The 27,610-nt window shown below is 53.7% G+C and overlaps 9 protein-coding genes across 9 annotated transcripts; 4 read left to right on the top strand and 5 right to left on the bottom strand.

Moving 5' to 3' along the window:
* Nucleotides 1-270: 270 nt before the first annotated feature.
* On the top strand, nucleotides 271-1,701 carry J7T55_013539 (uncharacterized protein; the record flags this gene model as incomplete). The annotated part of the gene is made up of 4 exons (XM_053141343.1): nucleotides 271-513; nucleotides 575-920; nucleotides 995-1,112; nucleotides 1,179-1,701. The coding sequence occupies 4 exons, from the start codon at nucleotides 271-273 to the stop codon at nucleotides 1,699-1,701; spliced, it is 1,230 nt and encodes a 409-aa protein (XP_052995879.1).
* A 1,155-nt stretch (nucleotides 1,702-2,856) lies between these two features.
* Nucleotides 2,857-5,205, bottom strand: J7T55_013538 (snare docking complex subunit; the record flags this gene model as incomplete). The annotated part of the gene is made up of 5 exons (XM_053141342.1): nucleotides 2,857-3,502; nucleotides 3,563-3,786; nucleotides 3,841-4,849; nucleotides 4,913-4,972; nucleotides 5,036-5,205. The coding sequence occupies 5 exons, from the start codon at nucleotides 5,203-5,205 to the stop codon at nucleotides 2,857-2,859; spliced, it is 2,109 nt and encodes a 702-aa protein (XP_052995878.1).
* Nucleotides 5,206-7,937: 2,732 nt separating this feature from the next.
* On the top strand, nucleotides 7,938-12,548 carry J7T55_013537 (uncharacterized protein; the record flags this gene model as incomplete). The annotated part of the gene is made up of 1 exon (XM_053141341.1): nucleotides 7,938-12,548. One exon carries the CDS (start codon nucleotides 7,938-7,940, stop codon nucleotides 12,546-12,548), a length of 4,611 nt encoding a protein of 1,536 aa, XP_052995877.1.
* Nucleotides 12,549-13,211: 663 nt separating this feature from the next.
* J7T55_013536 (phosphopantothenoylcysteine decarboxylase) lies at nucleotides 13,212-14,056 on the bottom strand (the record flags this gene model as incomplete). Its single annotated transcript, XM_053141340.1, has 2 exons — nucleotides 13,212-13,439; nucleotides 13,529-14,056. The coding sequence occupies 2 exons, from the start codon at nucleotides 14,054-14,056 to the stop codon at nucleotides 13,212-13,214; spliced, it is 756 nt and encodes a 251-aa protein (XP_052995876.1).
* Nucleotides 14,057-14,829: 773 nt separating this feature from the next.
* On the top strand, nucleotides 14,830-15,467 carry J7T55_013535 (monothiol glutaredoxin-5; the record flags this gene model as incomplete). The annotated part of the gene is made up of 3 exons (XM_053141339.1): nucleotides 14,830-14,856; nucleotides 14,920-15,223; nucleotides 15,295-15,467. The coding sequence occupies 3 exons, from the start codon at nucleotides 14,830-14,832 to the stop codon at nucleotides 15,465-15,467; spliced, it is 504 nt and encodes a 167-aa protein (XP_052995875.1).
* Nucleotides 15,468-15,742: 275 nt separating this feature from the next.
* On the bottom strand, nucleotides 15,743-17,648 carry J7T55_013534 (gamma-glutamyltranspeptidase; the record flags this gene model as incomplete). Its single annotated transcript, XM_053141338.1, has 2 exons — nucleotides 15,743-17,410; nucleotides 17,484-17,648. 2 exons carry the CDS (start codon nucleotides 17,646-17,648, stop codon nucleotides 15,743-15,745), a joined length of 1,833 nt encoding a protein of 610 aa, XP_052995874.1.
* A 1,048-nt stretch (nucleotides 17,649-18,696) lies between these two features.
* J7T55_013533 (tryptophanyl-trna synthetase) lies at nucleotides 18,697-20,133 on the bottom strand (the record flags this gene model as incomplete). The annotated part of the gene is made up of 1 exon (XM_053141337.1): nucleotides 18,697-20,133. The coding sequence occupies one exon, from the start codon at nucleotides 20,131-20,133 to the stop codon at nucleotides 18,697-18,699; it is 1,437 nt and encodes a 478-aa protein (XP_052995873.1).
* A 559-nt stretch (nucleotides 20,134-20,692) lies between these two features.
* Nucleotides 20,693-22,052, top strand: J7T55_013532 (peptide chain release factor 1; the record flags this gene model as incomplete). The annotated part of the gene is made up of 2 exons (XM_053141335.1): nucleotides 20,693-20,780; nucleotides 20,851-22,052. The coding sequence occupies 2 exons, from the start codon at nucleotides 20,693-20,695 to the stop codon at nucleotides 22,050-22,052; spliced, it is 1,290 nt and encodes a 429-aa protein (XP_052995872.1).
* Nucleotides 22,053-23,199: 1,147 nt separating this feature from the next.
* On the bottom strand, nucleotides 23,200-24,289 carry J7T55_013531 (short chain dehydrogenase; the record flags this gene model as incomplete). The annotated part of the gene is made up of 5 exons (XM_053141334.1): nucleotides 23,200-23,390; nucleotides 23,457-23,773; nucleotides 23,853-23,959; nucleotides 24,031-24,189; nucleotides 24,248-24,289. 5 exons carry the CDS (start codon nucleotides 24,287-24,289, stop codon nucleotides 23,200-23,202), a joined length of 816 nt encoding a protein of 271 aa, XP_052995871.1.
* Nucleotides 24,290-27,610: the final 3,321 nt, after the last annotated feature.

Here is a 27,610-nt window from a genome sequence, read left to right as displayed (position 1 = left end):
GGGGGAAGGAATAAATAAGAATCCCACGCGGACCCAGCACTCGGGTGCGCCACGAGAGAGAGAGAGGCTTCTGGCTTTTCCATCCCCGGCCTGTCATTTCCTACTCCGATCCGATCATCACATCACGATCATGCCGCCATCCCGTTACATGTGCGGCTAGCCTTTCTTTTCTCCGGAATCTTACCTACCTTCCTCTCGTTTAACGGTAGATAGCAGCACGGCCTTGCCTCCGCCCTCACGTTCTTTTCCTATTGTTATTGTTATTATATTATGAACTTCCTCCCCAGGGACGAGCCTGTGAGTACCGGCTCTGCGACCACCTCCGGCTCCGCCAGTGTTGGAAATATCCGGGCTGGGCCCGACATGAAGTTCGTGAATCCGGAGAAAGAGGTCAATTGGGGGATATGGACACTCTTCGTTGGCGCCACAGCATTCCTGACGCTTCGGATATGGAGCAAGATACATCGCCGCCATGGGCTGTGGTGGGATGATCACGTACTGGTGGCCTCTTGGGTAAGATATCATCACGCCGTCTTTCCAACGTCCCACTCGGCGATGCTGATTACTGTACCAGATCGTGCTCCTGGTGACCAACATCTTCATAACTATCGAGCTCGCCACGGGCTATGTTTCCTCAACTTGGGACGATCGCATGCTCATCCTCGTTTCGATATCGTCATGCCTCATCACCGTCGGCCAGACCCTATCAAAAACAGCATTCGCCGTGACTCTGTTGAGAATCACCGAGTCGTGGCAGAGATGGACATTATGGTTCATCATCGTGACACTGAACCTTTACCTCGTCATCCTGCTCTTCCTCAACTGGGTCAACTATTGTGGACAGAAGGCGTATTGGTGGAAAATGCCAACCGTGTGCGCCCCGTACGAAACGATCTTCCAGATCAAAATCGGGCAAAATGGTGAGTCCCGACACGGCGTGGTACCGCGATGAAACTTGGTTATTGATCTGGCGCTGACATGTTTTTGTGCACAGTGTACAACATCATCATAGACTTTGTCCTATCTCTCTTCCCATGGCTGGTCACATGGAAGCTGAGGATCGAGAGATACGAGAAGGTCGGCCTCTGCGTGGCCATGAGCTTGGGCACAATGTGAGCATCTCCTGAGCCTACGTCAATGGTAATCTCCTGGCTGCCTGCTGACTCGAACGACCTTAGAATTGCCATTTTCACAAGCGTGCGTACGTGGTACATGCTGGACCCGAATCTCAACACGTATGACTCGTGGTATGTCTGGAGACAAGGACATACAGAAATCTGGTATCAGGCCGAAGTGGCGGGCACCATCATCGTGCAGACGCTGCCGGTGATTCGCCTCCTTGTCCAGGACCTGCAGATCTCGCTCATGTCGACGAAGCTGAACGAGACGGCTCCCCAGATCGCCACCGTGGGCACGGGCACAAACAAAACCGCGAGGAACAGCCGGGCGTGGGCGGCCGCCAACAACCCGCACTCGCTGTCGGACGTGAGTGTGAGCGACGCCGGGAGCAGGAGGAGCAGCACCGCATCGGCGCACGACAACGACGGGGGCGAGGCGGGCCTGGGGGTCAGGACGGTGGAGCACTTCGAGCTGAAGGATCTCGAAAAGTTGAGCACCGAGGAAGCCTCGGCACAGAGGGAGTCGAGGTCCACCTTCAGCAACGGCGACGAGCGCGTGGTGCAGATCGGTTCAGCCCTCTGAGGGCCAGATCTTGCTTTCCTGTACATACTTTGTTCCGAGCGATGATTTTCCCAGAAAAAAAGTGCGATACCCTGTTCTTACCCACCGGCCGTCCCCGTATCCATCCTCTGCAGCGTTCTGGGCCCCGGCAGGGCTGTAGCCGAGTTTGTGGCGCACATGCAGGCGCTGCCGCGGCTAGTATGTGACGAAGGGAAGTTCCCGTGATATCAGCATCTCACCATCGATGTGGGTTGCGGGCTCCTTCATTACGGCAGGCGGGGGTTTCACCCAAACAACCGAATGCTAAGCCCGACTCAATCGTGATCGCCCGGCCAAGACCATGGACCCTGGGTCTGCGAGGGTAAATAAGCGGGGCGAGATCATCGAGGAAAAAAGAAACCACGATGCTTTTGTCAAGCTCTCCTCACGGCGACGTGAACCTGACTGACCACGCGACAAGGGGCTCGGCCCGTGGAGCACCGTTTCCTGCCATTCATTCCTCAAGGCCGGGGTAGCCATGCGAGGAAGAGGCTTATTAGTCATGACTCGAAGTTGAGGCGTTGCTTTTTATATATATATCATCTCGGGGCTCTGGACGCCCGGTTCAGGACTAATACAGGTTTGGTTGACATACATATCTTGTTGACGCGTTAGTATGTAGATTGCGCACCGCACAAATTCCCTAAAATAGAGGCCTGATGGATGCGACGAAATGACTATAATTCCCCAATGACGGCCCGGTCGGCGCCCAACAAAACCTCGGAGCTTCCCGCACTTCGGCTCCGCGACGTAAAGGAAAAGGGGCCGAGAGAGGGGGGGGGGGGATCACGACCAATCTGTACTTGCCTCACTGCCGACAAAACTGAAGTCTATTTCGAATCCACTCAGGACACATCATTGGCGCAGAAGCAGTTTTGGTGCAGCAAATTAGCAATACACTCGAGGCCAAGCGCGATCTAATGTGTATGTGAACAGATCGCTACCTTATCCCTCAGGTGTGGACTCGTTCGAATGTCAGGAGCTGCGGCTCATGGTGAAAATTCTGACAGTAGCGTTGGGGATGACTGGACAAATGAAATGGCTTCAAATTATGTTCAATTTCTGTGAGAAGATATGGCCCCGACATCTGAGCGTCGCCCGCGACCAAACCTCCATCGCCCGGGGCGAGCTGCCAGTCTACTGTACCTCGCGGCCTAGCCTCTCCAACTCCTCCTTGATGAAGTCGGCAGCATTGACGAGCTCCGTGCTGCCATAGACGATTCTTCGCTTCGTTCGGTCTCCACTGCCTGCCGTGCGCTTTATCCATTCTTGCAAGTTGCCATACTCATCCATACTTCCACCGCCCACTGTGAATACAACCGCCTCCGAGAATCCTTGTCTCCTCTGCCCGAAAGATGCCCCTGATCCTGGTCCGAGGTTTGTGCTGCCCGGCATCGCACCTGGTGCAGCACCTCCGGCACGCAACGTTGAAGGCGGCGGCAAAGTGCCCCTTGCGCGGTCACTTCGCGGATCGAAATACAGATAGTTCTCTGTCTTAGCGATGGCCGATGAGGCGGCACTCGACGGGTCCATGATGGACTCGACGATTTTGGTGATGGTAAGATCTTGGTTGGCGGGAAGGAAATTCTTGAGTCCGCCGACGATAGAGTCGAAGTTGGCTGAAAGAGCGCCTGTTGGAACGCCAGTCTCCTTGAGACGGTCTGTGAGCCTCGAGGATATATTTGAGAAGCGGTTAAAGAGATCTGAGGATGCAGATGGCTGCTGTTGGGCTGTCGAGGAATCCATGGTTGTGAGTTGTGTCATCTTCGTCGTAGCACGGACTCTGCGTCTCAAAATTAGTATATGTTTTTTGGTCAGGCTGAGTGAAGAAGGCTATCCTCACTGTCTTATATACGGCAGACAGGTCCCGTCGACCCCCGCCGTTGTAAGAGCTTCCTCAAACTGCTGCCACTCTGCTCTGCCGATATCTGTTTCTGTGCTGAGGAACCAGACGACGAAGAGACGCAGTTTATCCAACGCTGTGTCTCCCTTTTCCTTGTCCTTGATCAGGTCCAGTACCTGCGCTTTTGTTTGTTTCATCACATTCGACTCTATTGAGTAGTATTCCTGGTGCCATGTTAGCCGCCAACATCGATCCTCCGCCGGCCAAGGACTACTTACATTCAAAGCTCGTTTTTGAATTGCGCTCAAGATGGCTGCCAGGATGTTCATGTGCATGTCCAAGACTGCTTTCCGCTCCCTGAGCTCCGGAAGTACTGTGAGCGCAGCCTTCAAATGTTGCGCACTGGCACTTGTGTCCATCTCCAGATTTTCGAGGTCTGATATGCCGGTCTTTTTCGTGATAGCGGCTGACTCCTCTTTGTAACGATTTAATTCAGCATCGATGTCTTCTGCCACTTCCTGAAAAGGCAGACCCGAGTTCTTGGACCAAAAGAAATCGTTGGCCGTCAGGTCATACGCTTTCTTCGTAACACCCTTCTCGGGCTTAGACTCGTCGACAGGCGTCTCAATCGTGATGCGATTCAGCTTCATATTGAGAACGTCATGTACCAGATGTTGGTATGTCCAGCCATGTGAAAGCATCGGTGTGAGATCAACGTTTCGGTCCAGGAGGACGAGGACAGGCCGAGATGTTGGGGTTCCAGCCGATGAACTTGGTCGGTTTGAGAAAAGACCGTCCTTGGAGCCAGAGTTCAGGATGTGATCTCGAAGTTTCCGGTCAAGCTTCTGTGCTATCATCTCGGCAGCCGCACCACGACTGGCGCGTATGATTGGTATGACCCCCATGGTGACAATGACAGAGAACAGCCCACTGACGATCTTGTCAACGACGTGGTCAAGCTCTTCGTCTTTGGTTTTTGCGCTGTTCAATGCCCAATACACGTGGTCCTTCTCCATGCCCAAGGAGAATAGATCTGGCTCAGCAACGATGAAGTTCAGGTATTGGTCATAGACGTGCGCAATCTGCTCAGACGTCTCTGCCGTGGCGGTCATTGTCGCAAAATCTTCGAGCAGTGGCCGAGGGATCGAGGACAGGAAATTTATGTATGCGGGGGTGTATAGTCCTTTCTGAAGGTCATCGGTGATTCTTTGGAGGTTCTGTGCATTCGGCTCCAGCAAGTAGACGACTGGCACGTCGGGTATTGGTGCGCGCTGAGCTGTGATTTTCCTGCCCGTCTCCCAGATCAGCTCCGACCCCCTCAACATTGGCAAGAACACGCGCATATCTCACAGATGTATCGTAACCCCCAGGCTGCGGAGATCGCTGACCCTCAAAACGGAGCTGATGACACTGTAGTTCCCGAGCATCAGCACACAGAGCTCTCACTATCTTGGGGAAGATCAAGGTCCGTACTCTTGTCCGAGATCGTCGAAGACAAGCACCTTCCAGGCGATTGGCGAAGTTGCGAGGCCATTGGCCTGTGAGTCGTCGTTATCACCGGCTTCGACGTCTTCGTTCAGGTTCAGGATCTTCTTCAGCGACGCGACCTGCTTGTCGCGCAACGAAGATCCTCGCGCTGCCATCTTGGCGTTTTGGAGCAGCTATTGACTGCTGTGAGGGTGATGGTGTTCTTCGAGGTGGGAGCTCGGCATGGGCGGTTTGGCGGCGCAGAGACACGTTTCCAGGCGGCGACTGAGTCGATAAGAAGTGCCCAGTAAGTGGACAAATGGGCTTTCAATAACACCAGCCGGGCTGACGACTGTTACTGGCACAGGTTGCGCTTTTGTCGACAGCTGTCCTCTGTGGAATGTCAAGAATGACCGAATAGCTGGCCTCCAGCAGTATCCTGGGGATGTCTGGAGCTGTTGCGACTTACACAATACGTAGCTGTAAGTCTGTCTTCCTGCCTGCCGTTCTGAAGGCTGACATAATTTGGGCAAGCCGGCCACTCGGGACCTGCTCCAATGTCATAGGATGGACCACACCTAGCCGAGGGGCTTCTCCCACCCAGGTACTGCCAGGTCAGGTCTCCCTTGGGGCTGGCCTCTGCTGGGCTTCGCACTCTCTGGCCCTGGAAGTTGTGACCGTGCACCTCTAGTGCGTTTGCTTGATTTCGTCCCCTGCACCTACCAGGTACACTAAGCTTGTACCTTAACCTGCTGTGGCTGGCACGGCCGCTAGCCGATTTGACTGAGCTGGCCAGGCGACCTCCATTTTTGGGCAGCTGGGCGCTGGGTGCTGATGAAACAATGACCAGCTAGCCCTTTTCCCTTTTCCCTGCGGTGTCCCATCCACCGTCTCTTTTCCCTCCCAACCTCTCTCTTTCTCTCAACCATCAACACAACCGCGACGACATCCGTCTTCCACGTAGAGACTATCAAAGTCCATCATCTGGAGCGGGATCGCGCCCTCCCCTGTTGATAGATCTCGGAACTCATTAACATCCGTGGCTCTGGCGCTCCACCTTTACTTTAAAAAGTCGTTGATTCAGCTGTTCTTTCACTGCGGTCAAGTTTAAGCCAAGCCAAGTCAATCCTTTCAGATAGACAGAACGCGCCTCGCCGTCTCTCAGGTTATCAGAGAGGGAGAGCGATGTTGTAACGTGCCTCAGCTTGTCTTGATGGAGGATAGAGCCTCCAAGGCGCGATCAAGCGGCGTAGGAAGGATCTCTGGGCTGGCTTTGGACCTCTGAAAACAACCAAAGCAAGCCGACGGACGGACGCAGGGTATGCAATCTACACTCTCCAAGCCCCTTACTACATCTTCCCCCCATCACAGTCAATCACCACATACTCAGACCACAGCACTATCGTATGTTATTATCATCTATACTTGAATGTTGTTTCGCGTGCCTGTCGAGGTCCAGCTGCAGCGTTTAAATGCGTGCTGGATCCTCAGGGGTGCATGGGACTACCAGGGAAATTCTGTGAACAGCAGCACACTTCCAGATGGTAACGACTAAGAAATTGCCCACCTCCATCCTGAGGGAGATGCAACTGCAACACGACTCAAGTGCGGCGAGCTTGCGACACAGACACTGCGAGCGTCAGAGGCTGTTGCAAGGCTCTTGTTTTTAAAATAATGAGTGCGTGTACCTCTGGGTTCCAGGTGCTCCTCGTCCGAGCTAGGGATCGGAGGTGCTGCAGCAGCAGGCGCAGAAAAAAAAAAGCTCATCAATCAGCTTCTGGCCTTGATTCATGCAGATCCGGCCACGCGTCGGGCAGACAGAGAGACAGACAGACAGACAGGCACACACATACACACACGCCCAGCAGCGAAACGACAGCGATAGTCAGAATTGGCAATTGGCACTTCTAAAAATCCGGGCAGGGGCCTGAGGTGAGAGCAGCCTGCCTTGACTGAGCGGCTTCATCTCTTAAGGCTGCACGTACTGCCCGTCATTCTTTGTTTGACTGCTTCGTCTCTACGACGAACCTGGAAACAGGATACGGATTTAGTGGGAGCCGGACAGAGAGAATGGTGAATGTTGGTGTTTGCTGTTAAGCAGCCCGGCCGGGCAAGCCTGCACCCCACGATCTCTCATCGCCCCGATACCAGGATTTTCTGCACCCATCCCGAGCAGCCTCCGATTCCACCCACAGCCTCGTCCATGGACAAGGGCGGGTATAGTTGTGTCTGATGGTCACACACCTGCCCAGAACACTATCAATCAAGGCCAGCTCAACCAGAATGGGGTCGTGAAGACTGGCTTTGCTGAGCTGAACAGTACAGAACCAGAACCTGGGGTCCTCATCCTCGCCAAGGCTTAAGCTCCGACCAGCCGCTGCAAACCCGCCCGACTGCCTGTCAAACTGTCTGCTGTGCTCTCTGCTGTCCGGGATGCGAACCCGATGAGTGCTGTCTGCTTGATTGCTTGCCCCAAGTGGCGGTTGCCAGCTACCACGGACGCATCAGTGCTGCCCGTTCCCTGTCTCGTCAGGCTTTTCTCCTCCTGTTTTCCAGCACTTTCGGGATCGTCATATGCACACACACTCTCATTCCCTTGGTGTGTTCCCTGCCGCTAACTCTCAACTGGTCTTAGGCCCCAAATCTTACCCCACCTTGCCTTTCTGGGACTAGTGCAGATCTCAGATCCTTGTTCATCAACCGTCTCTGGCCACCCGTCGGTCCACCTCTCCCGAAACGCTCATTTCTCCGTTAATTGCATGCCGCCATCCGCACGCTCCTTCAGCACCCCGATACTCTAAATATTTCATCACGGTTCGCACGTGACAACCCTTCCACCGGCTTGCAGAGTGCAGACCGCGGCCAAGGCCCATCATCAGCTGGCAGGTGGGAAAGGGAGATAGTTACCATGGCCAGTGGTGATAACCATCAGGCATGGGGCTTCTCCCACTTTAATCAGAATGGCCCTGAGCCGGGCCAGGGCACCTTTGTGAACTCAACCTTTGGTGCTCCTGCTGGCGGTGGCATGGACGACAACCCCTTTTCTGTTGCTCATGCTCACCAATGGCAACCACATGACAGCCATTTCCTGCAGGAGAATGGCTATCCCTCATACCAATCCCAGCACCATTCCCAACATCAACCCCAGCATCAGCCCCAGCATCAGAATCAGCATCAACACCAGCACCAGTCCCAGACCCAGGATCAAGGCCAAGCATACCAAGTTCAAGGTTTCTCTGGGCCAAACTCTCATATTCAAAGTCATCAGCATCCTCAAACGTACTCACATCCGGCCCCTATAACACTGGATGGCCAGCAAGAATTGACATGGGATTATGATTTTGCCTTCGAGTCAAACCCCTTGACGAACATGTCGTATGGAAGTGGCCTGCAACATGCCTCTCATGCCAATGGCTTGCCCGGTACCTTCGCGCAGGAAATGCCCAATACGCTGTCACAGCAGCATCAATTCCTTGCAGAGCCTTCCGGTGGCCGTATGTACTCGCCAGCCCAACAAGTCTCATCAAATGCCAGGAGCCCGCAGCAACACCCGCCGCAGCCAGTGGCCCAACAGATGAATCAGAGACATCCGATGGAATATCATCAATCCAGCATGAGTCAGCAGCAGCAGCAGCAGCAGCAACAGCAACAGCAACAGCAACAACAACAACAACCTGCAATAAATCAACACCAGCAGGTCAACCAGTTGCAAAACGGAAGTTCGCAGCAAACTCAGCCTCAGACGATGACCTTTCAACAGCAGGTACCTAGAGTAGGCACGCCTCAGTCGCTTGGTGCAAGCCCGCAGCTTCGCCAGTCTCCATTCAATGGTCACCAGGTACCTCCCGTCCCTGTGCAACAGGTACAATTTGGAATTCAAAATGGTCGTGGTAGTCCAGCAGTGCCGTTCTCGGCTCCTCAGCAGATGAATACCGCAAAGGCGCAGCAAAATCTATCGAACCCCCCCACGACGCAGAGTCGATTCATGCCCCAACAGGGTATGCCCCCCCAGGTTATGCCCTCGCAGACTGTGCCTGCGCCTCGGCCGACTGCTAGCCCAGTATCCATGAGCAACACGACTGCATTGCAGAGCATAAAACCAAAGACTCAACAAACTATCCAGCAATATGTCCATCCTGTCCAGCCGAACGCCCAGCCGAACGTCCAGCCAAATACCCAACCGAACACCCAGTCAAATGCTCAACCGAACGCACAGCCAGTCCTACAACCAAGAGCCAATTTGTCGACTCAATCATCAGCTTCCTTTCAACAAACTACGGTAGGTGGTCTTGCACCGCCCCGCGTAACGAGACGGGATGACAACGCAATACCAAGCGTTGGGTCGCGATATGTCGGGTTTTCACTCGTGCCTCCGGCAGAACTCGAGGATAGCACGGAACAAGAAGCACCTATCGGTGACCTCAGAGACCCAGATGAGATCACCGGTGGACCACTTGATTATCGTTTTCCAGCACAGAACAATCTTTTCCGCCCTCTTGCGTCTTCAATCTTACAAGAATGGTCTAAGGCGATCGACAAAGACGACAGCGCTGGACAGAATGATCAGGAGCAGCGTCTCAAGCAGCATTTTGGAGGCTTCGTGCCCAACTACTATGCAGATACGCTGAAAGAGACTGTAGCTGCAAAGGAGAAAGCCTCTCGCAAGCCAGGCCCCAAACGAAGCAAGACTCGACCGGCAGACGAGGCCGACGCGGCTGAATGGGACTCGATTGGCGTGGTCTATCTGACGAAGTCAAATCCTTCGGGGGCAGAAATTGGGGCCGCAGTGGCTGCGTACGGTAAGCTGATTCGTGGGCTCACTGGCGAGTTCCAGACGACGAAGCAAAAACTCAAGACAGCAAAAGAGGCGGATGCTGCCGCCTTGAAAGACAAGGTTGCGCGCAGGCTAGAGATCATCTGTCGGGCAGTGGAAGGAGCGAACAAGTGGGGCGATCATCAGGTTTTGGCAAATTTGGGTGGTAATCAGAAGCTCATCAGCGACTTCGTGACATGCCTGATCCACGCCAACAATTCCGCTGACCACAATGGTAAAGCTGCAAAAGCCGTGCTGCGGCTGATGTCCGAAGTGACAACCATGGAAAAGGAATTTCTCATGACAAACCTCCAATTTTCCAAGATCAGCAAAAAGTTTGAGTCCAAAGGTGACGCAGATGTGAAGGAGCTGGTGAAGAAAATCAAAGAGAATTTGAAGACCAGGGAGGAGGTCTTGAAGGATGGCCAGCTGGAAGGTGTAGAAGGCACTTCGACCCCAGACCCTCCTAACGCACCTCCAAAGGGCGTGCCTGCGTCCACCTCTGCCACTGCCGACGCCTCCAAAAAGAAGACAACGAGCACGGCGATGGCGAAGGCAGCGCCAACTGTGTCATCTGCGAAACGGCCTCGTGATGAGGAAAGCGACACCAAGTCTGTGAAGAGGGTCGCGGCTGAGCCGTCCACCGCACCAGCAAATCTTCCCGGCCACAAGGCTGCACCGTCCAAGGTAGCGGTCCCTGCTCCCAATACTACCGCTTCTCAGTCCAAGCTGTTCTCTGGGAGTGGTATGCTGGGGGCGAAGGCCAAACTTGTCTCAAAAGCCGTAACGAAAGCCACGCCAGTGAAGCCGGAAAGTGGTGTGAGTAAGACGGAGGTTAAGAAGGAGGCTGGATTGCCAAGGTCAGAAGTTTCAAAGGCAAGAAAGACAGAGTCAGCCAAAGACGATGCACCAGTTACTTCCAAGTTTGGTGGTATTGGTTCTTTACTTGATGAGATTTCGAAACCGAAGCCAGCCGGTCGCACAACGCCTGAAAAGGAGTCCAAAGTTAAGAAGGATGAAACCCCCGAGGAGAAAGCCCGGCGCTTACGGAAGGAAAAGCGGCGACATCTGAGGGTGACTTGGAAGGAAGACGACGCACTCACAGAGGTCAGAGTCTTCCATAGAGAGAGTCTCGAGGATGAGGGCAGGGCCAGCAACATGATACGCGACGCACGTGATGACAGATCTGAAGGCATGGTGCTCAAGCAGGGATTGCAGGGCGGCACGCACCCCGAAGATGAAGACGAAGAAGACGAGCTGCCTTATCGACCGTGGTTCCAGCCCCCGGGCATTGACTTTGCCCTGATTGCCCAGGATCGGAGGGACAAACAATTCGTCACTCGCGGTGGTCTGGTGAATTTCGAAACCGAACAACAAAAAGCCATTGCGGAACGTGAAAGCAAGGAATTAATGGTTATCTACACCGATCCATCCGACATCCCTCCCACGCCTAAGTCACCGCACACGCAATCCCAAGAGGACACAGACATGCAGTCAGGCACTGTCGCATCCTTGCCACAAGACGAACCACAGCTGGCTGAGATCCATCTCCGTTGGAACGAAGCGACCTCGCGTGGCCTGTCTTGGGCGCGATTGAACGCGTTGCGCAGAGCACAGAAGGGACAGGCTTCGCTGTCTGGTGCCACGAGTCAACTCAGTATGCACTCCAACGCCTCAGCAGCTATTGATCCGACCCCGACCAGCCTCCATAACATGTCCAAAGAAGATCAGGTCTTCTCGCTCCTCACCTCCGAACGCGTCAGGAATTGGAGGGATCCTGATCCCTACGATCCAGCAAACCCCCGAACGCGCCGTCGGTACGACTACACGGACCCTGGGACTCAACCAGCGGCCGACTTGATTGAGGATGTAGCAGAGACGCTGAAGGGTAAACCTGCGCCTCCCACTGAACCTCCTGAGTGGATGAGACATGACTCTGCAAAGGTAGCGGAATGGTGGCACGGTTACAATAAAGACAGACAACGGGTGGAGCAGCGAGCGCAACAACAGCGGGCTGCACAGCCTCTTCCAGCTGCACAGCAACACCAGGTTCCTTCGGCTGCTCAAAGCTCCGCCGATCAACAAGCAGCAGCTTGGGCCGCGTACTACGCGCAGCTTCAGCAATATCAAGCTCATCAGGCTCAATCTACTTCGCAAACGTATTCGCAGGCCTACGACCCTTATCAACAGGCCGCACCGCCAGTCCAACAGCAGGCAGCTCCATTGCAAGGTGGCGGAGAATCCAATGCGCAGCTTCAAGCTGTTCTTGCAGCCCTGAGCGCCACGCCCGCCCAAAGCCATCCACAGCCTGCTCAGGCTTCAGCAGACACTCAGCTTCAAGCCCTGCTCGCAAGCCTCGGTGGCACCTCGACTGCCCCACCACAAGTACAGCAGCCTGCTCCCAATCCCGCCGACCCCGACTATATGGCATATATCATGTCCCTAGCTGCAGGTCAAGCGCCAGATCAATCTCAACGGGCGCAGCAGCCAACGAATAGCAGTCAACAGGCCGATGACGATCGCGATTACGACAGAGATCGAGATGCGGATCACTCAAAAAGCCGGGACAAGGGCCGCGGGGGGAAACATGTTAACAACAGTGTGCCCCGTGGCATCAACCCTAATAAGATTGGTACCAAGCCTTGCACATTCTGGGCCAAGGGAATGTGCAGCAAAGGTGATTCTTGTACGTTCCGACATGACTAGATTAAGATTGCGTTGATAGACGTCACCTTGCGCACCACAAAACGACCAGTCGGGAAAGGACACAGTGTCGATGAGCAACTAGCTGAGCGAAGTCGGCACCCATGGGATTTACGAATCTACAAAAACACTGCTCTAGCAAGAGGCATGGCCTGACTTGCTATTCTTTTCTCCAGCACGGCAACGCTGCTTATTTTTGGCATCATCAATTGGACGATTTCTCTTGAAGCTGTGATGACCAGGACTGATAGTGGGCCTTTGCCTGTCTCCATGGCACTTTACGTTTTTCTGGAAGATTCTAAGCAGGAGCGCTACCTGCAGAATAGGGGTGGGATCAAATTCTGGGTCTCGAGGCGCCTTATGTAGTTGGCTGTGGCGTTTGGGTCGCATGAACTGGTTGGTATTGCCAAAGGGAAAGGCACGCATGAAAAAGAAAGGGAACAATTGGCGGGGAGACACATCTGAAGACCTCCTCTGCCAGTGACGATAACTTTTTAGTAATGTAATATTACGCTGTAGAACCCAACAAATACTGAGTCTCTCTGTAGTTTAAGGGTTACAGCCTGCCAGTGAATGCGCTCGATGCGGTTGAAAAAGTGATATATGCTTGCAAGTCCGACGTACTAAATCCGGCCCCTTTTATGAGGCATTCGCACACTGCCATGGTCATTGATTCGATCCCAAACCCAGCCTCGCCTCTATTATCCCAACAACCTCAGTCCACTCCTTCATGGCACCATCCCCAACGTCCCCACAGGCAAGACTCTTCTCCTGTGGCCGTAAGACCTCGAACCAGCCCGACTCTATCGTCCCGTCTGCGGCCTCGATTACACCCCAGTCCTCGGTGAGCACGCGGATCTGCTTTGCTGTAATGGGGTGGAGCCACATGGCCGTCTAGTCTCCGGGTCAGTCAAGCTTCTTTGAGTGAGAGGTCAATCTCCACCAATGAGGCCCCAGGCGGGAGAGTATCTGGAACCACTCACATTCATGGCCGGGGCCACCAGGATCCTCTTCCTCCGGCCGTCGACACGCCCGTCCGCGTCCCACGCCCGCACGACGCTCGTCAGGAGGTTGTCGCAGATGCCGCCCACGACCTTGGCCAGGGTGTTTGCGCTCAGGGGCACCACGGCGAGGACGTCGGCCCAGCGGCGCAGCTCGATGTGCAGGATGGGCGCGCCGCGGCGCCACACGCCCTCCTCGGGGCCGACGGACGGCCCGCGGCCCCACTCGTCGCCGTCGTGGTAGATGCCGTCCAGCCCCGGGATGGCGAGCAGGGACTCCAGGGGCGGCTGCTCGGCGGACTGGCCGGCGAGGAAGTTGGAGGCCGACGAGGTGAGGATCAGCCGGATGGAGAGGGTGGATGGCGGGTGGGCACGGGTCAGCGCGGTGATGATGTTTGGGATCTTGATGGTTGCCACGGAGCCGGATGCTGCGAGGAGCAGGTGGGCCTTGCCGTCGTTCCGCGAGGCCACGAGCTCGGCCAGGGCATTGGTTGTCGTGGTGTTTGCCATGGCTGAGAGAACGACAGGATGAGATGAGACTGCAGCTTTCGGGAGTCTTGAAGCTGTAGATGAGGCCCCGGGTTTGGTAGAGAGCGAGGAGTTTGTGAGAATCCGGTATTATTTGGGTTTAACAAGATGGATGGCTATTAACACTTAGTATCCTGCTGGTCTATACCTCGCGAGCATGCCAACGGATCGAAGGGGGACTCAAGAATACATTAAGAGCGAAACTGGCCAAGAAAAGACCTACCTGCTTGGGCACAGGTGCTTGGTTTGTTCTACGAATGTGCTGTTTAGGTTGTGAATAACATCCATGATCCGCAGTGTCTATGTCTTGTATTTCCACGAAGATTATCGTATGCGGATGAGAAATCAAGGCGCTTACAAAACAGGGAGACGGTGCCGAAGTCGGTTCAGGATCAGACTTGAGTTGGGACTGGGATGGTTGGGCTCGAGGAAGGCATAGAGCCGTCAAGCCATTGTGTCAAATTATATGATGAATTACGACCTCAATCCTACGTCTGATAGGATCTACACTAGCTTTGGTTGAAGACTACACAGCTCTCTGTAAGTGGTGGCGACGAAAGTGAGGTTGTCTGTTGATCACCGTCCCCCAAGTACCTGCGTACCCAGGATTACCTATCGGGCCTAGGCATTGGTCAAACTTTCTAGGCCCACCTACCAACGACTGACGCCATCAGATCTTGGGGCCGATGCAATTGCTCTCTCTCACTTCGCCTCTTGTTCAACCTTTTCGTCTTTCTCACATCAAGACGCCCAAGATGTTCATGCGGCCAGTACTAACACCAGTGAGTTCTATGTGTCTCTCTCAAGCTAAGAAAACACCATTTGCTGACGACCTTCTCTAATAGTTGCTCCGGCAAGCTGCCCGACCCGCGGCCTCGTCCCTCGCGGCGCAAAGCTCAAGACGGGCGCCCGCCTTCCTGCGATCGCCCATGCTGTCACTCGCACAACAACGCCTCCTCTCCGATGCCACAAGACAAGCGATCGACAAGGCTGTCGCCTCCGCACCGGTCGTGCTCTTCATGAAGGGCACGCCAGAGACCCCACAATGCGGATTCTCGAGGGCAAGCATCCAGATCCTGGGGCTGCAGGGCGTCGACCCCAACAAGTTCGCCGCCTTCAACGTCCTGGAGGATTCTGAGCTGCGCGCAGGTGGGTGAACCACATGTGATTGACTGGCTGTCCTGGCTAGTGGCGTGGGGCTAACACGAGATGGGTGGCAGGCATCAAGGAGTACTCGGACTGGCCGACCATCCCCCAGCTATACGTCGACAAGGAGTTCGTCGGCGGCTGCGACATTCTAATCTCGATGCACCAGAACGGCGAGCTTGCGAAGCTGCTCGAGGACAAGACGGTCTTGGCAGCACCCGAAGCCACCGAGGGCGAGGAGAAGTAGAAGAGGCGTCGTGGCGACTTCTGTCACTTGGCGCAGGCTCACCGCATAGATGGCAAGGGAATTGTTGGTGTATGCTAGAGCGCGATTGTACCGGATTTCAGGCTCTCAGGTGAGAGCCATGTTGTACATTACTACTGACGAAACGTATCTACAACAAGTACAGTCAATGCTTCCCACGATCAAACCAGCCTTCACGGGTCGTGTTGAACAGCCAGCCCCGGAATATAAATGCGCAACCGCCAAATCCAACCTGCACAGTCATGCGAAATATCATCTTACGCAGGGTAGGCGGCTCCATCACCCCTTTGATCACTGCCAGCAGACCAAACCCCACTCCCCTCCACCGGATCGACCGTCCATCTGATGATTTGCCCCTTCCCGAAATGCACTCTTTTAGTTCCGCGCAGGATCTGGACATCGTGACCCAATTCTTTCAGCCCTTGGATCGTGTCCTCCGGCATGCCATCTTCAACACTGACAGTCATGCCGGTGCCATCGGTATTCGGACCAATGCATATCCTCGGGGCGTCCAGCGCCTGCTGCGGGCTCAGCTTGGCGACGACCTGCCCCAGGAGCACCTGCAGGTGGCCCTGCGGCTGCATGAATCCGCCCATGACACCGAACACGCTGTGCAGCGAGTTGTCGCTCACATTGGTCACTAGGCCCGGGATGATGGTATGGTAGGGCCTCTTGCGCGGCGCGTAGAGGTTGGGGTGGTCGGCCGGCCGCAGGTCGAAGTTGGCCCCGCGGTTCTGCAGGGTGAAGCCGCAGCCCTTGGGGATGATGCATGTCCCGAACCCTTCGTAGTTGGAGTTGATGAAAGAGATAGCGTTGCCCTCCGCGTCCGACACGGCAAAGTAGACCGTGTCGCTGCTGCGCAACGCTGGCGAACCGTGGGCGATAACGCCATTCGAGGCCTTGTTCGGGTCAAACAGGCTCGCGCGCTTGGCGAGGTAGGCTGGGGAGATGAGCCCAGCGCTGGGGACCTGGACGACATTGGGGTCGGCGACGAACCAGTTGGCGTCGGCGAAGGCGATGCGCAGCGACTCGATGATGGCATGCAAGTAGGGCGTCGAGTTGTGCTGCGCCGCCGTGAAGGTCGGGATCTTGCCCTGGTTCTCAAGCTCCTGCATGATGCCCAGCGCCATGAGCGCGACGATGCCCTGGCCGTTGGGAGGGTGCTCCCAGAGCTCGAGGCCCTTGTCGCCGTCGTCCACGTCGCTGTCCTTGACTTCGCCGTTTGCCTGCCGTTTCTTGCCCCTCTGCAGGCCCTGGCCCCTGAACTTGAGCGAGATGGGCTCCACAGGCTCGCTGCCTCGATCAAGGTGGTCGGCTAGGTCTTCCAGATCCAGGTAGCCGCCGAGGTCCTGCACAACCTTCACGAACGCCTCTGCAATGCGTCCCGTGTAGAAACCCTTCTTCCCCTCCGTGGCGATCGCCCGGAAAGTCCTTGCCAGCGTCGGGTTTTTCATGATCTCGCCTGCCTTCGGCGCCCGGAAAAACCCCTCGCTTTCCGGGTCTGCCTTCAGCATCTCCTTTCCATTGGGACTGGCCGTCTTGATCATGTTCTCCGCGTTGCCCCAGGACTCAGCCGTCAGCTCGCTCACGGGGAAGCCGGCCTCGCCCAGCCTGATGGCCGGCGCGAGGATCTGCTCCAGGGTGAACCTGCCGGAGCCGAACCGCTCGACAGTGTCCACCCACCCGGCCGCGGCGCCGGGCACCGTCACGGCATGCACGCTGCGAGCGGGGATGGATCCGGCGTCGGGGCCCAGGTCGTGGCGGAGCTGGTCCAAGGTGCACTTACCGCCCGACCGCCCGGAGCCGTTGAGCGCGCTGACCTTGGAGGTCCTGGCGTCGTAGAACAGGCAGAACATGTCACCACCGATACCAGTCGAGCAGGGCTCCGTCATGTTCATACCGGCCGCGACTGCGACCGCAGCGTCCTAGAAAGGGGGACGGGGCTCGTCAGACTTGGGGTTCAAGACTGCGCGCCGGGCACAGAGGCTTGGGACTCACAGCTGCGTTCCCGCCGGCGTCGAGGATCTCGATGCCGCATTTCGCTGCCAATGGCTGGGTGCAAGAGACGATGCCCTTGGTGCTGTGCACGACGCTTCGCCTGCTGTTGAACTTGGCGAATGAGAGTTTTCCTTCAGGGAAGAGGTCCTTCGTTGGGAGGGGCATCTTGAGAGACTTTCTGCTGGCCACTCGTCTTCAAGGCGGACTGGAAAATGTACAATTGTACAACTGTCGGGGAGCAACGGAAGCTATAATGTGTCTATTCTCGACAGCGTCACTAATGGATATATTAGTGCAAGTGGCTCTACTGTAGGTAACTCTGAGGCTCAAAAGGTAGAGTCTCACAAAAAGGACAACACAAACTGTCGCACTAGAGGCAAAGCGACTCAATCAACGGTGGGAGAGACCGAGAAGACAAGTAGACGTCATGCATGTATGGTCGGTCATGTCCAAGACCAAGCACCTCGGGAGGGTGCGCGGGCTTTGTATTCGCCTCCGATTAAAGCTAACCTCCCTATTTTACACGCCCCTAGTGGGCTCCTCCTCGCCCTCCTAGTCATTCAACGGCTGCTAAGATAGTATGGCTCATCAACCCCTCCCCAGCCAGGAGTCAGGACTAGCCAAGCATCCCATCGGATGGGGACAGGGAGGGAGAGAGCTACATCGGCCGGGTTTCGCTCGGAGGGAACCTCAGAAACAAAAACGGTGTGGAGCACCGGCAGCCCGAACCGGCAACCATGCAGCCGGGGCCGCTCACCCGGGTTACGATTGGCCAAATGGGCGGGTTTCGTCTAGTCTCTCATAGTTGGGGCCTGGGGTCAATTCGGGTAGCCATCTGCATTGTCGATTGGGCGGTGCGCAACATGGGACGAGAGACAAAGATGGGACCAAAGTTAACTGGTGCCTAGCGTTGGCTGATATTCGCATCACTTTCTGAGGAGAAGTGCGCAGGGAGGTAGAAAGGGTTCGTGAGTATCATGGCATTACAGAGGGACTAGTTCACGAGACGATCCGGCATCCCCCCGCCATGACGAGACTGCAACAAACGCAGGGCAGCCAATATCAAAGCAAGCTTTGAGGTGATATTCTTGGTATCTGGGTTCAAAATGGAGCTCCTTTTCCTGTGATATCGTGATGCGACAGGTCCTTGGAGCAAACCTAAGCTGTCTGGCGTGACGGGAGCATGCCTGACAAACGGCTTAGTCTTTTTCGACTACTCTTTCGTCTTGCCCTCCTTCTCTTGCGCCTTGGCCGCCTTCTTGGCCTCGATCTGCTTCTGCTTCTCAAGCTTCTTCAGCTGGTTCTTGGTCAACTTCCCATCCCCAGCATTCTCCTCGCCGGCCCCTTCCCCACTAGCGACTACCTTTGTTCTGAGAGGCAGCTCAACCGGGGCCTTGGGGTTGCCCTTGGCCTCGAGTGGCCGGATAGCCATGAATTCATCTCGAACCTCGTCTGTTACCTTCGCCCGGGTGTCTTGGAACTCCTTGACGTATTCTTGCAGGTACTTGATACACAGCGCCTTGAGCTCGCCCGTCAGCATCTCGCCCTTCTTGTACGAGTCGTAGACCTTCTGCAGCTCCTCGTCATCCTCCATAAAGTACTTCAGGTACTGGTAGCTGACATCGATGTCGGGCTGACCGCCCTTCTCTCGGTGCTCCTCCACGGTCTCCCTGCCGCCGCTGAAGGCGTACTTGTTGATCTTGTTCTTGATTTGGTTGGGCGTGTCCTTCATGAAGATAGCGGAGGAGTCTATGGATGCTGACATCTTGGAGCCCGGACCCTGCAAGGCGTCCAGGAATCGCGCGTGGATCATGCAAGGCTTGGCCCAGTGAAGACGAGCCGCAACATCTCTGGTCATACGGAAGTATGGGTCCTGGTCGATGGCGCACGGGATGAGGCAGGGGATCTGGTTGGTGAGTTTGTCGTCTGTGCCAAAAATGTGAGGGAATGTAGATGCGAAAGCCGTCGAGCCCTGAATAGCACCGAAGAAAGCCCTGCCGACATTCGTGCTGCCATCACCACCGAATATGGCCTTGCTTTGGTTCCAGGTGATCAGTTTGGCCACTTGTGTGACGTTCTCCCAGAAGGCGCCGCCCATGTATTTGTAGTCGGAGAAGATGAATGTCTTCTTGGGGTCAAACCCGCATGCAATGATATCTTTCGCGTTCTGCTGGGCGTACTCTTTCACCTCCTTGATCGTTCTCTTCTCGCTGAATAGGAACTTCTCGTCATCGGTCAACATGATGACCAGCGGGACATCGAATACGTCGGACAGCCACTTTGTGAAGGCGAAGGGGATCGTGTGGCCGATGTGCATGCTGTCGGAACTTGGCCCGCGGCCAGTGTACAGGAAGAACGGCTCGCCCTTCTCATAGCGGTCAAGGATAACCTCGAGGTCTCGGTGGCTGAATACGATGCCTCGGCGCATGAAGCGATGTGGTTTCTGGCCCGTGGCCCGCTCGAACCGGTCGAGGAGCGCCTGGTCGATGAGCTTGGTCCCGAACTCCTCGGTCAACTTGTTGTAGTCAATAGCCTTGACATTGCCATGCTCATCAATTTCTCCTTTGACATTGTACGGATCCACAGACTGCTTGCCTGTGTGGGCTGGGATAGGAGACTCAGAGAGAGCCTCGGCGTTATTGACGCTCATGCTGGTGCGAGGACGAGAGGAGGTCGGGAAGCAGCAGGAAGGAACTAAAGTAGAATGCCGCAGGTCCTCGACAAGATCTGTAGGAGCAGAAAATGCTGCAGGAAAGAGCGTCGAGGAGTTGAATGTTCACCGGAATTGACGGGCTTCGAGGGGGTGGTGGATTTGGGAAACTTCAATGACAGTAAAGTTTGGAGGGGTCAATATCGACAGCGGTTGGCGGGGCAGTCCGCCTTGAGTGTCCTTTCACTTTATTGTGAGTCAACAACACTCTCGCAACGGCATTTAGCTATGCACTGCCTAGGTACCCTCTGAGCCAATTGCATCTAGAAAATATGACTCTTTTCATCTTGGTGCATCTCTTTCATTGGTGGGAAGCCGTCAAATGCCTTCAATTGAGTGACTCTAAGCCGGTACCCCATGGGGCAGGGGTGTCATGCCACAGCGACGATCATCTCGTCGGCAGGCAATACTTTTATGATCGACATAGCCCTCCCAATTGATCCCGAATTTTGGCTGGAAGTATCCCGTCTATTCTCAACATCCTTACTGATGTGAGACTATGTTGGCAGCATCATGGGTGTCTCTGCGCTGTCTGAGGTCGCAAACGCCCTCGATATCGCGTCAATTCCTGAGGAGGGCTAGTACAGGTACGCTGCAGCAGATCGCCACTCTCTGAGGCCTTGATTTTCGCCAGCATCTAACCAGCTGCACGCGCAGACTCTCCGTACAATCTTCCGACCGTCCTTCTCGAGCGCGCCCGCAAGCTCGCAGTCGAACATGGCCAACTAAGTCAGCAGCTTGCCGATTCTTTCGACTCCAAAATCTCAAAGCGCGCTGGCGAGATAGCTGGCGTCGCAACGGCCCTGAGAGAATGGGAGGCGGCACAGTCCTCCTTGTCTGAGCTGAGCGGCCTTCTGCAGTCCAAAGACGCTGAGATGCGTGAAATGGCACAAGAAGAGCTCCAGGCGACTCACGAGCATCTGGGCACTCTTGGCCACAAGCTCTCAGCGAGCCTGACACCCAAGGACCCCTACGCAGACTTGCCCTGCATTCTCGAGTTCCGGCCTGGCCCTGGCGGTGTAGAAGGGCGATTCTTCACAGATACTCTGTTCAAAATGTACCAGCTGTATTGCCAGCGCAAGGGTTTCCGTACAAAGGTCGTCAAGTACGAGACAGCAGAAGGCGCGGGGGATATGAAAGGCTCTGATGGGGAGTTACCCCTACAAGAGGCGGTGTTGGAGGTCCAGGACATGGGCGCCTACGATATCTTCCGTGCTGAAGCAGGAATACATCGGGTGCAGCGTGTGCCCGTGACGGAGAACAAGGGCCGAACGCACACCAGCGCGGTGGCCGTGTGGGTCTTGCCATCTTTCCCCGAGAATGGTGCCGGTGCAGGCGATTACAACAACCCGGAAAGCGATTTCTACATCGATTCGACCGAGGTCAGGACTGAGACTATGAGGGCGAGAGGAGCAGGTGGCCAGCACGTCAACAAGACGGAGTCAGCTATCCGTTTGACGCACACTCCAACCGGCATCACGGTCAGCATGCAGGATCAGCGGTCGCAACAGGCCAATAGGGACGCGGCTTGGAAGATTTTGCGGTCAAGAATAGCTATCGCTCGCCGTGAGGCCAGGGAGGAAGAGGCGAAGAGCTTGAGGGACAGCGTCCTGTCCAAAGACAAGATCACGCGTGGTGACAAGATACGGACGTACAACTACAGTCAGGATCGATGCTCGGACCACAGGAGTGGGCTTGATGTCAACAACCTCCCAGATGTGCTCGAGGGTGGCAGGACCCTTGACAGGGTCCTGGATAGTGTCAAGGAGTGGCGTTTGGGCAAGGACATCGAAGCTGTCATCGAGGAAGAGGAGGCTGCTGTCGCTTCAGACGCGAAGAAAGCGGCCAAAAAGAAATAGAGCTGTTTATAATGCTGTACTATACTGATCTTCAACACATAGATGATACCTCAACCCTTTCGGGGCCCTAGAAATTCAAAACACCACTTCCTCAAGTGTCCGGAGTCCTTGCTTTAGAACAAGAGCCCCCTCGCAGTGCGTTATCGCATTAAGAGCATCAACCAAGACGCACCTCATATTGCATCGATGTATGTAGAATGGTTGGGAGAACGAAACAGAATCAAGATTCAGAAGTGGCATGGTGAATTCCATTTGAGCAGATTCGGGCTGCACCTCCCAATTGCATCCACCAATGAAATTGTTATAGCTGCCGGGTCTTTGAAGGCAGTCCATAAAAAAACTCAATTATCATGATGTAATCCGTAGATATCTGGATTGTCAACTGGTTGCACCCAATAGCCATAGGTGAGGTAGCACGTACTCTAGTAGTTCCTATATCTCAGCTTTAATTATGTTGTGTGAGAAACTCACTTGGTTGTTGTTCTTCTCTGTAATCTTGACTGGGGACAAAATGCGTATAAAACTTTGAGACGAAATGAGATATATCAAATGCAAGTACGTCGACGTTCCCAGCTAGCAAGGCCGAGACGGATCTATTCTGCCTGTGATCATGAACTCCGACTAACCTGGTGTGATAAATTCAATATTTGCTGCAAAATCTATCCTCTCCCACCAGTAATTGTGAGATCTGTTGATTGGCTGAAATCGAGGCTAGAAAACAAGACCTATAGGTATTGATTATCAGTTTGCTACAAATAGGCATATACAGGCGTCGTAATTGGAGTCTACCGACAAGATAGAATGTAGCAAGCCTCAAGACAAGAGACACTTTTGTGCTGGTAGTTTATTATTCTCTTACTGGGTCAAATATCGAGCAGTGGCGATTTTGTGTAATCATTTCATGTACTGGATCCTTGAAACCCGACTGCTCAGCATACAAGAGCAAAAAGCAGTTCGCTACGAAAGAAATTGTTCTTTGAACAATGGATAGCAACAACGGTGTGATTGTCAAAAATAGAAGAATTGTTTCTATGTTCAGCTAGATCTCAACCATCTCACCTCGTGCCATAGACCCGACTGAACACCTCGCTCCAGAAGCTAGCCACACATTCATCACCCGGGGTCATAAGCGGACGTTTTGAACGGCTCACACCCATCTCTTGTTGCCAAAGTGGGAGAGATAAGCACCAGCTGCTCCATTCTCAATGGAGGAGTTGTTGACAACCGACATGACAGCCTTAATCGACTCTGGAGGAGAGTCTGCTCCCTTAAAAGTTGGTGAGTACCTCTTGAACTTTTCCACGAACTTTTGCAACCCTTCCTGCTTATCTGGGGTTACTGTGAAGAATGCAAGGTCAGCTAGGTGGGTTCGAGCGCTCAAACAAACAAAGGAATAACTCTTACTGTTATCAAAGTGCCCAACCTCAACCATGCCAGGGCAAATTGCGAGGAAGAGGACGCCTTGCTCCTTGTACTGGGCACTGAACTTGGCAGAGATCATATTCATAGCCGCTTTACTTGTGGAGTACAAGGGGGCTTCTAAGACGTCGTAATCCTTTGTGAAGTCCATATCGCCCATGCCGCTTGAGATAGTTACCACCTTTTTCACCTGGCCCTTGAGGATCTGGGGCATGAACAGGTTGAACAGGTGGATGTTGGCAAGAGCATTTGTACGCAAATACTTGATGAAATACTCATCAAGCTCCATAGGGTTCTGGTCCCTGAATTACATCCGACGTAAGCATATATTTCTCGAATAATTAACGTGCGTGTCGAAGAGGGCGTAGTTGCTATACTCACAAGACATCGAATCCACCAAATGAGTCCCATGTCGATACGAAGCCCGCATTCGCGATGAGATAGTCGACTTTGCCACCGGTGACCGCCACAGAGCTTTCGGCGGCTTTCTGCAGTTAATGTTAGCGACTTGTGTGTTTTCTTCAAGATCGTCACACGAGCATTTCGTGCGGGCTAATACCTTCACGGCGTCGTAATCGGTAACGTCAGCTTCCAAAACGGTGACATTAGACCGTCCACTCAGTTCTTCAGCCACTCTCTTGTCCGTTCTTGGCTTGTCTCGAACAAGTCCGACAACAGTGTTGGCAGGATTGCTGGACATTTGATTCAGGAACTCCCACTATTTGGCATAATTAGACAATACTCGGGCCCAATGGTGTTCTCAGGACAATACTTACACCAAGGCCCCTTGAAACACCAGTAATAACGTATGTAGCCATTTTAGATAGGGCAAGAAAATTTCTCAAGTGATTTGAATCGTTCAAAAAGTCTCGGAATTATATATGGCTGTAGATAGTTACTTATGAAGGCTCGGATTGCTTGGTCTTAAAGCACCTGGGCATGGCGGACATTGAGCGACTTTATATACGTGTAAGCCTCTCATGTCCAACAAGCTGAAAGGTGTGAGTTGCGAGCGATTATAAGTCTCTCGCCATTGGTATTTCTAAGATATCACCCCGCGAACTATATTTCGGCAGTGGACATGTTAAGATCGACTACCAGGTGATTCGCCCATAGTTGCCAAACATTTGGGTCTTGGCCTGACATGCAGGAGTCCATCCCTGAGCACGAATTTGGATGGGTGCTAGTCAGGTTACATTGAAAAGGGATGCGCAAAGTTGCCAGTTTCTCGCTTTCCAAGCTTACTTGCGTGTTACGTCCGTCTGGTTCGTGCATCTTATGGCTTGGTAAGCATGAATTGGACCCTACATCTTACGGTGTCACAGTGCCAAAGTAGCGGCGGATTCAGAACACCCTAGTCACGGAACGGAGCGTTATGATGTGGATTATCAATCAATCCTGGAGACAAGACGAAGTTCGATCCGCTTACTGTCTGAAATGGAATCCTAAATTAATGGAAAAGTTGGGCAACTTTTCGCGAATGCGAGTACTGTACAATATCTCTGTCGACCGAGTACCCCCAATTTCTGGCCGAGTCCTCAACAGCACAAACGCGCTGGCGATCTCGGATACATCAAACCTGAAGGCGACTGCCGAACCTCCAACTCCCTGATTCGCTGTAGACCAAAGCTAAGAAATGCCGATTGCGAAACGAAGCTGCAAAACATGCAGAGGTATGTCAGAGTCGTATCAAATTTATGAAGACGAGACTGAAGAAATTGGCCAAAGAGCGTCGGATTCACTGTGATCGTGCTACTCCGACATGCTTACAGTGCTCTCGATCAAGACGTTCATGCCAGGGATATGATTTGCGCTTGTCATGGCCAAAAGAGGGAGATGAGAGACGTGCTAAAGTTGTGAAAACCTCATTCCGGAAGCCGAATCGCCAGATATCTGGCGCGAGCCTTGTCCACACTTCTTCCTGGGACATTGAGATGCACTATCAGTTGACAGCTTCATCCACAAGAGGCAAGGCCCCATAGATTTACCCCTGGGGCAATCACAATAATATAATGAGTTGCTGACACGCCTCTGCAGAGCGCGCCCAGCTAATCCTTCGCGTGCCCATGCGATGGAATCCGTCTGTTTTATCTGATAGTGACAAGGATCTTTTGCAGTATTGTGAGTCTATATTCTTTTGCCTTCTGTAATGATTAGACTGACCAAGCAAAGTCCAGCACAGCGCTTCTAAGTCTCTGACCAGTTTCGGCCGCAAGCCTTCTGATTTGGGAAATGTTCTCATGCGCGTGGCTCTCACAAACAATTCAAGTTCCGCGACTGCCGTGCTCCGGTCTCTCCTTGCCTTGTCCTCGCTTCATCGATATGGTGTTCAGTCGCAGGCAATTGAGTTGAAGATATTAAGCCTGGAAGCATTGGCTCAAGCATCTTGTTCGAAGAGTAGCCTCAGTTCGTCTGAAGTGATTCAACATATCGCTGCCGGCATGTTGCTGTGTTCTTTCGAGGTCAGGATCTGAATCAGCGACCACGTATTTATCATTCGCTAATGAAGTATTCCGTTAGGTCCATCAGTCTTCTTGTACTTCAGGCCAATGGGCATATTACATTGCTGGTGTCAAGAAGTTGCTCAGCGTATGCTCCCTCGAAAGACCTCACGAAAATGATGACTTTGCTGCCTTGATGGATTGGCTTTACTACCACGACGTGATGACCCGGTTTACTCTAAGACACTGGCACGGGGACGTCATTCCGAGCCCTTCGACCCTGTGGAGAGAAGTGTACATTCTACAACCCCCAGCATTATCTTTGAGACGAAGTTGCATTTCCCATCAACCATCTTCTGCTTCAGCTCTTCCGGAGTTGCTATCGGAATTCTGTGAGGCATTGCCGGGACCCTCGTCAGAAATAGCAACCAAAGAAGGTTTTGAGGACCACAAAGGTTTCTTGAGGGTTCTTGACTGGAGGACCAGGACAGTTCCAGTCTTTCTTGAACCCGACGAGAACCCGGAGATGGCGACCATCATAGAACTGTATCGGCTGGCTATTCTCGTCTATATAAACCGAGTCAGTGAAAACCTTCTCGACCAGGCAGCCAGAATCCAGAGATATATCGACCAGGCGTTCGCGCTCTTTTCTCAACTGACCTCGTGCGAGCGACAATTTCCCATTTTCATCCTAGGTTGCGAGGCCCGAACTGATGACCAACGAGCGACCATCATGGGGCTTATCTCGAGGACGGAGAATAAAATCTCGTCGCGATCGTTCAACCACATCACGCTGTTATTGCATGCTGTTTGGGCTCAGGACGACCTCGCAGATGGGGAGCTCAACTACTCCAGGAAGCTCACATCCATAATCAGCCTTTGCAACATCGCGCCTAGTCTAGTCTGAATATCGGCCATTCGACAATGGTCGGGCCTGGTGGAAGAGTTCGGCAACCGTGCGGAAGACACACGTTTAAATACAACACGTGGTCACATGTGCATTTTGATTTGTGCACTAGTGTCCTCGTGAAATTCTGATGGGCTGGTACTGTTCCCAACACTTAATCAAAGGCCACCTCTGCCTTGTTCTATGCATAGAGTCGTGAGAAGTTTTCCGAAGATTTCCCCAGTCCATTTAGCTGGAATACTTTACAGAATCCTGGTCACCTCTTCACACGCCAACTTGAGAGACAATGCAATTAAAATTGATCGTGCTGCCGTAAGTAACACGAGATTGGCGTCAATTATTCTGTCAATATCTATCAAGGGGTTAAAGACACGGTGCTCAGCAGGCTCAAATTGATCCACGCTCCGTTCGAGCATGTTGACTTCGGTCCTCCGTGTCAGCGAATGTCTGAGGCAAAGGTGTTCCGTTTCATTCATCTCAGCCCTATAGCAATGTACATGAGAGTAAGATCGATGAGCCAAAGGCGACGGGTCGATCGGTCTGGGTTTGCCGACCTGCGTCGTCGTGACTCGAGATCCGCAGATCTACATCTTCACATGGATCCCAAACACTATTTGTTGACTTTCCTACCGAAAGTCAATTCGACCGCCGTACCAGACAGAATGCAACCTGGTGGGTCTAAAACTGCCGACGGAAAATGTTCAGGGGCAGTTAACCTTCGGGATCTTAGCGGAGGTGCATGGTGCTTGGCGGTTCCCGTCTGGATGGTAACAAATCAGGGGTGATGCATA

Source organism: Diaporthe amygdali (assembly GCF_026229845.1).
Source record: "Diaporthe amygdali strain CAA958 chromosome Unknown NODE_8_length_1307975_cov_65_857355, whole genome shotgun sequence".
NCBI classification, from domain to species: Eukaryota; Fungi; Ascomycota; class Sordariomycetes; order Diaporthales; family Diaporthaceae; genus Diaporthe; species Diaporthe amygdali.
Note: the sequence above shows the minus strand (reverse complement) of the source record. Positions and strands in the feature narration are given on the sequence as shown.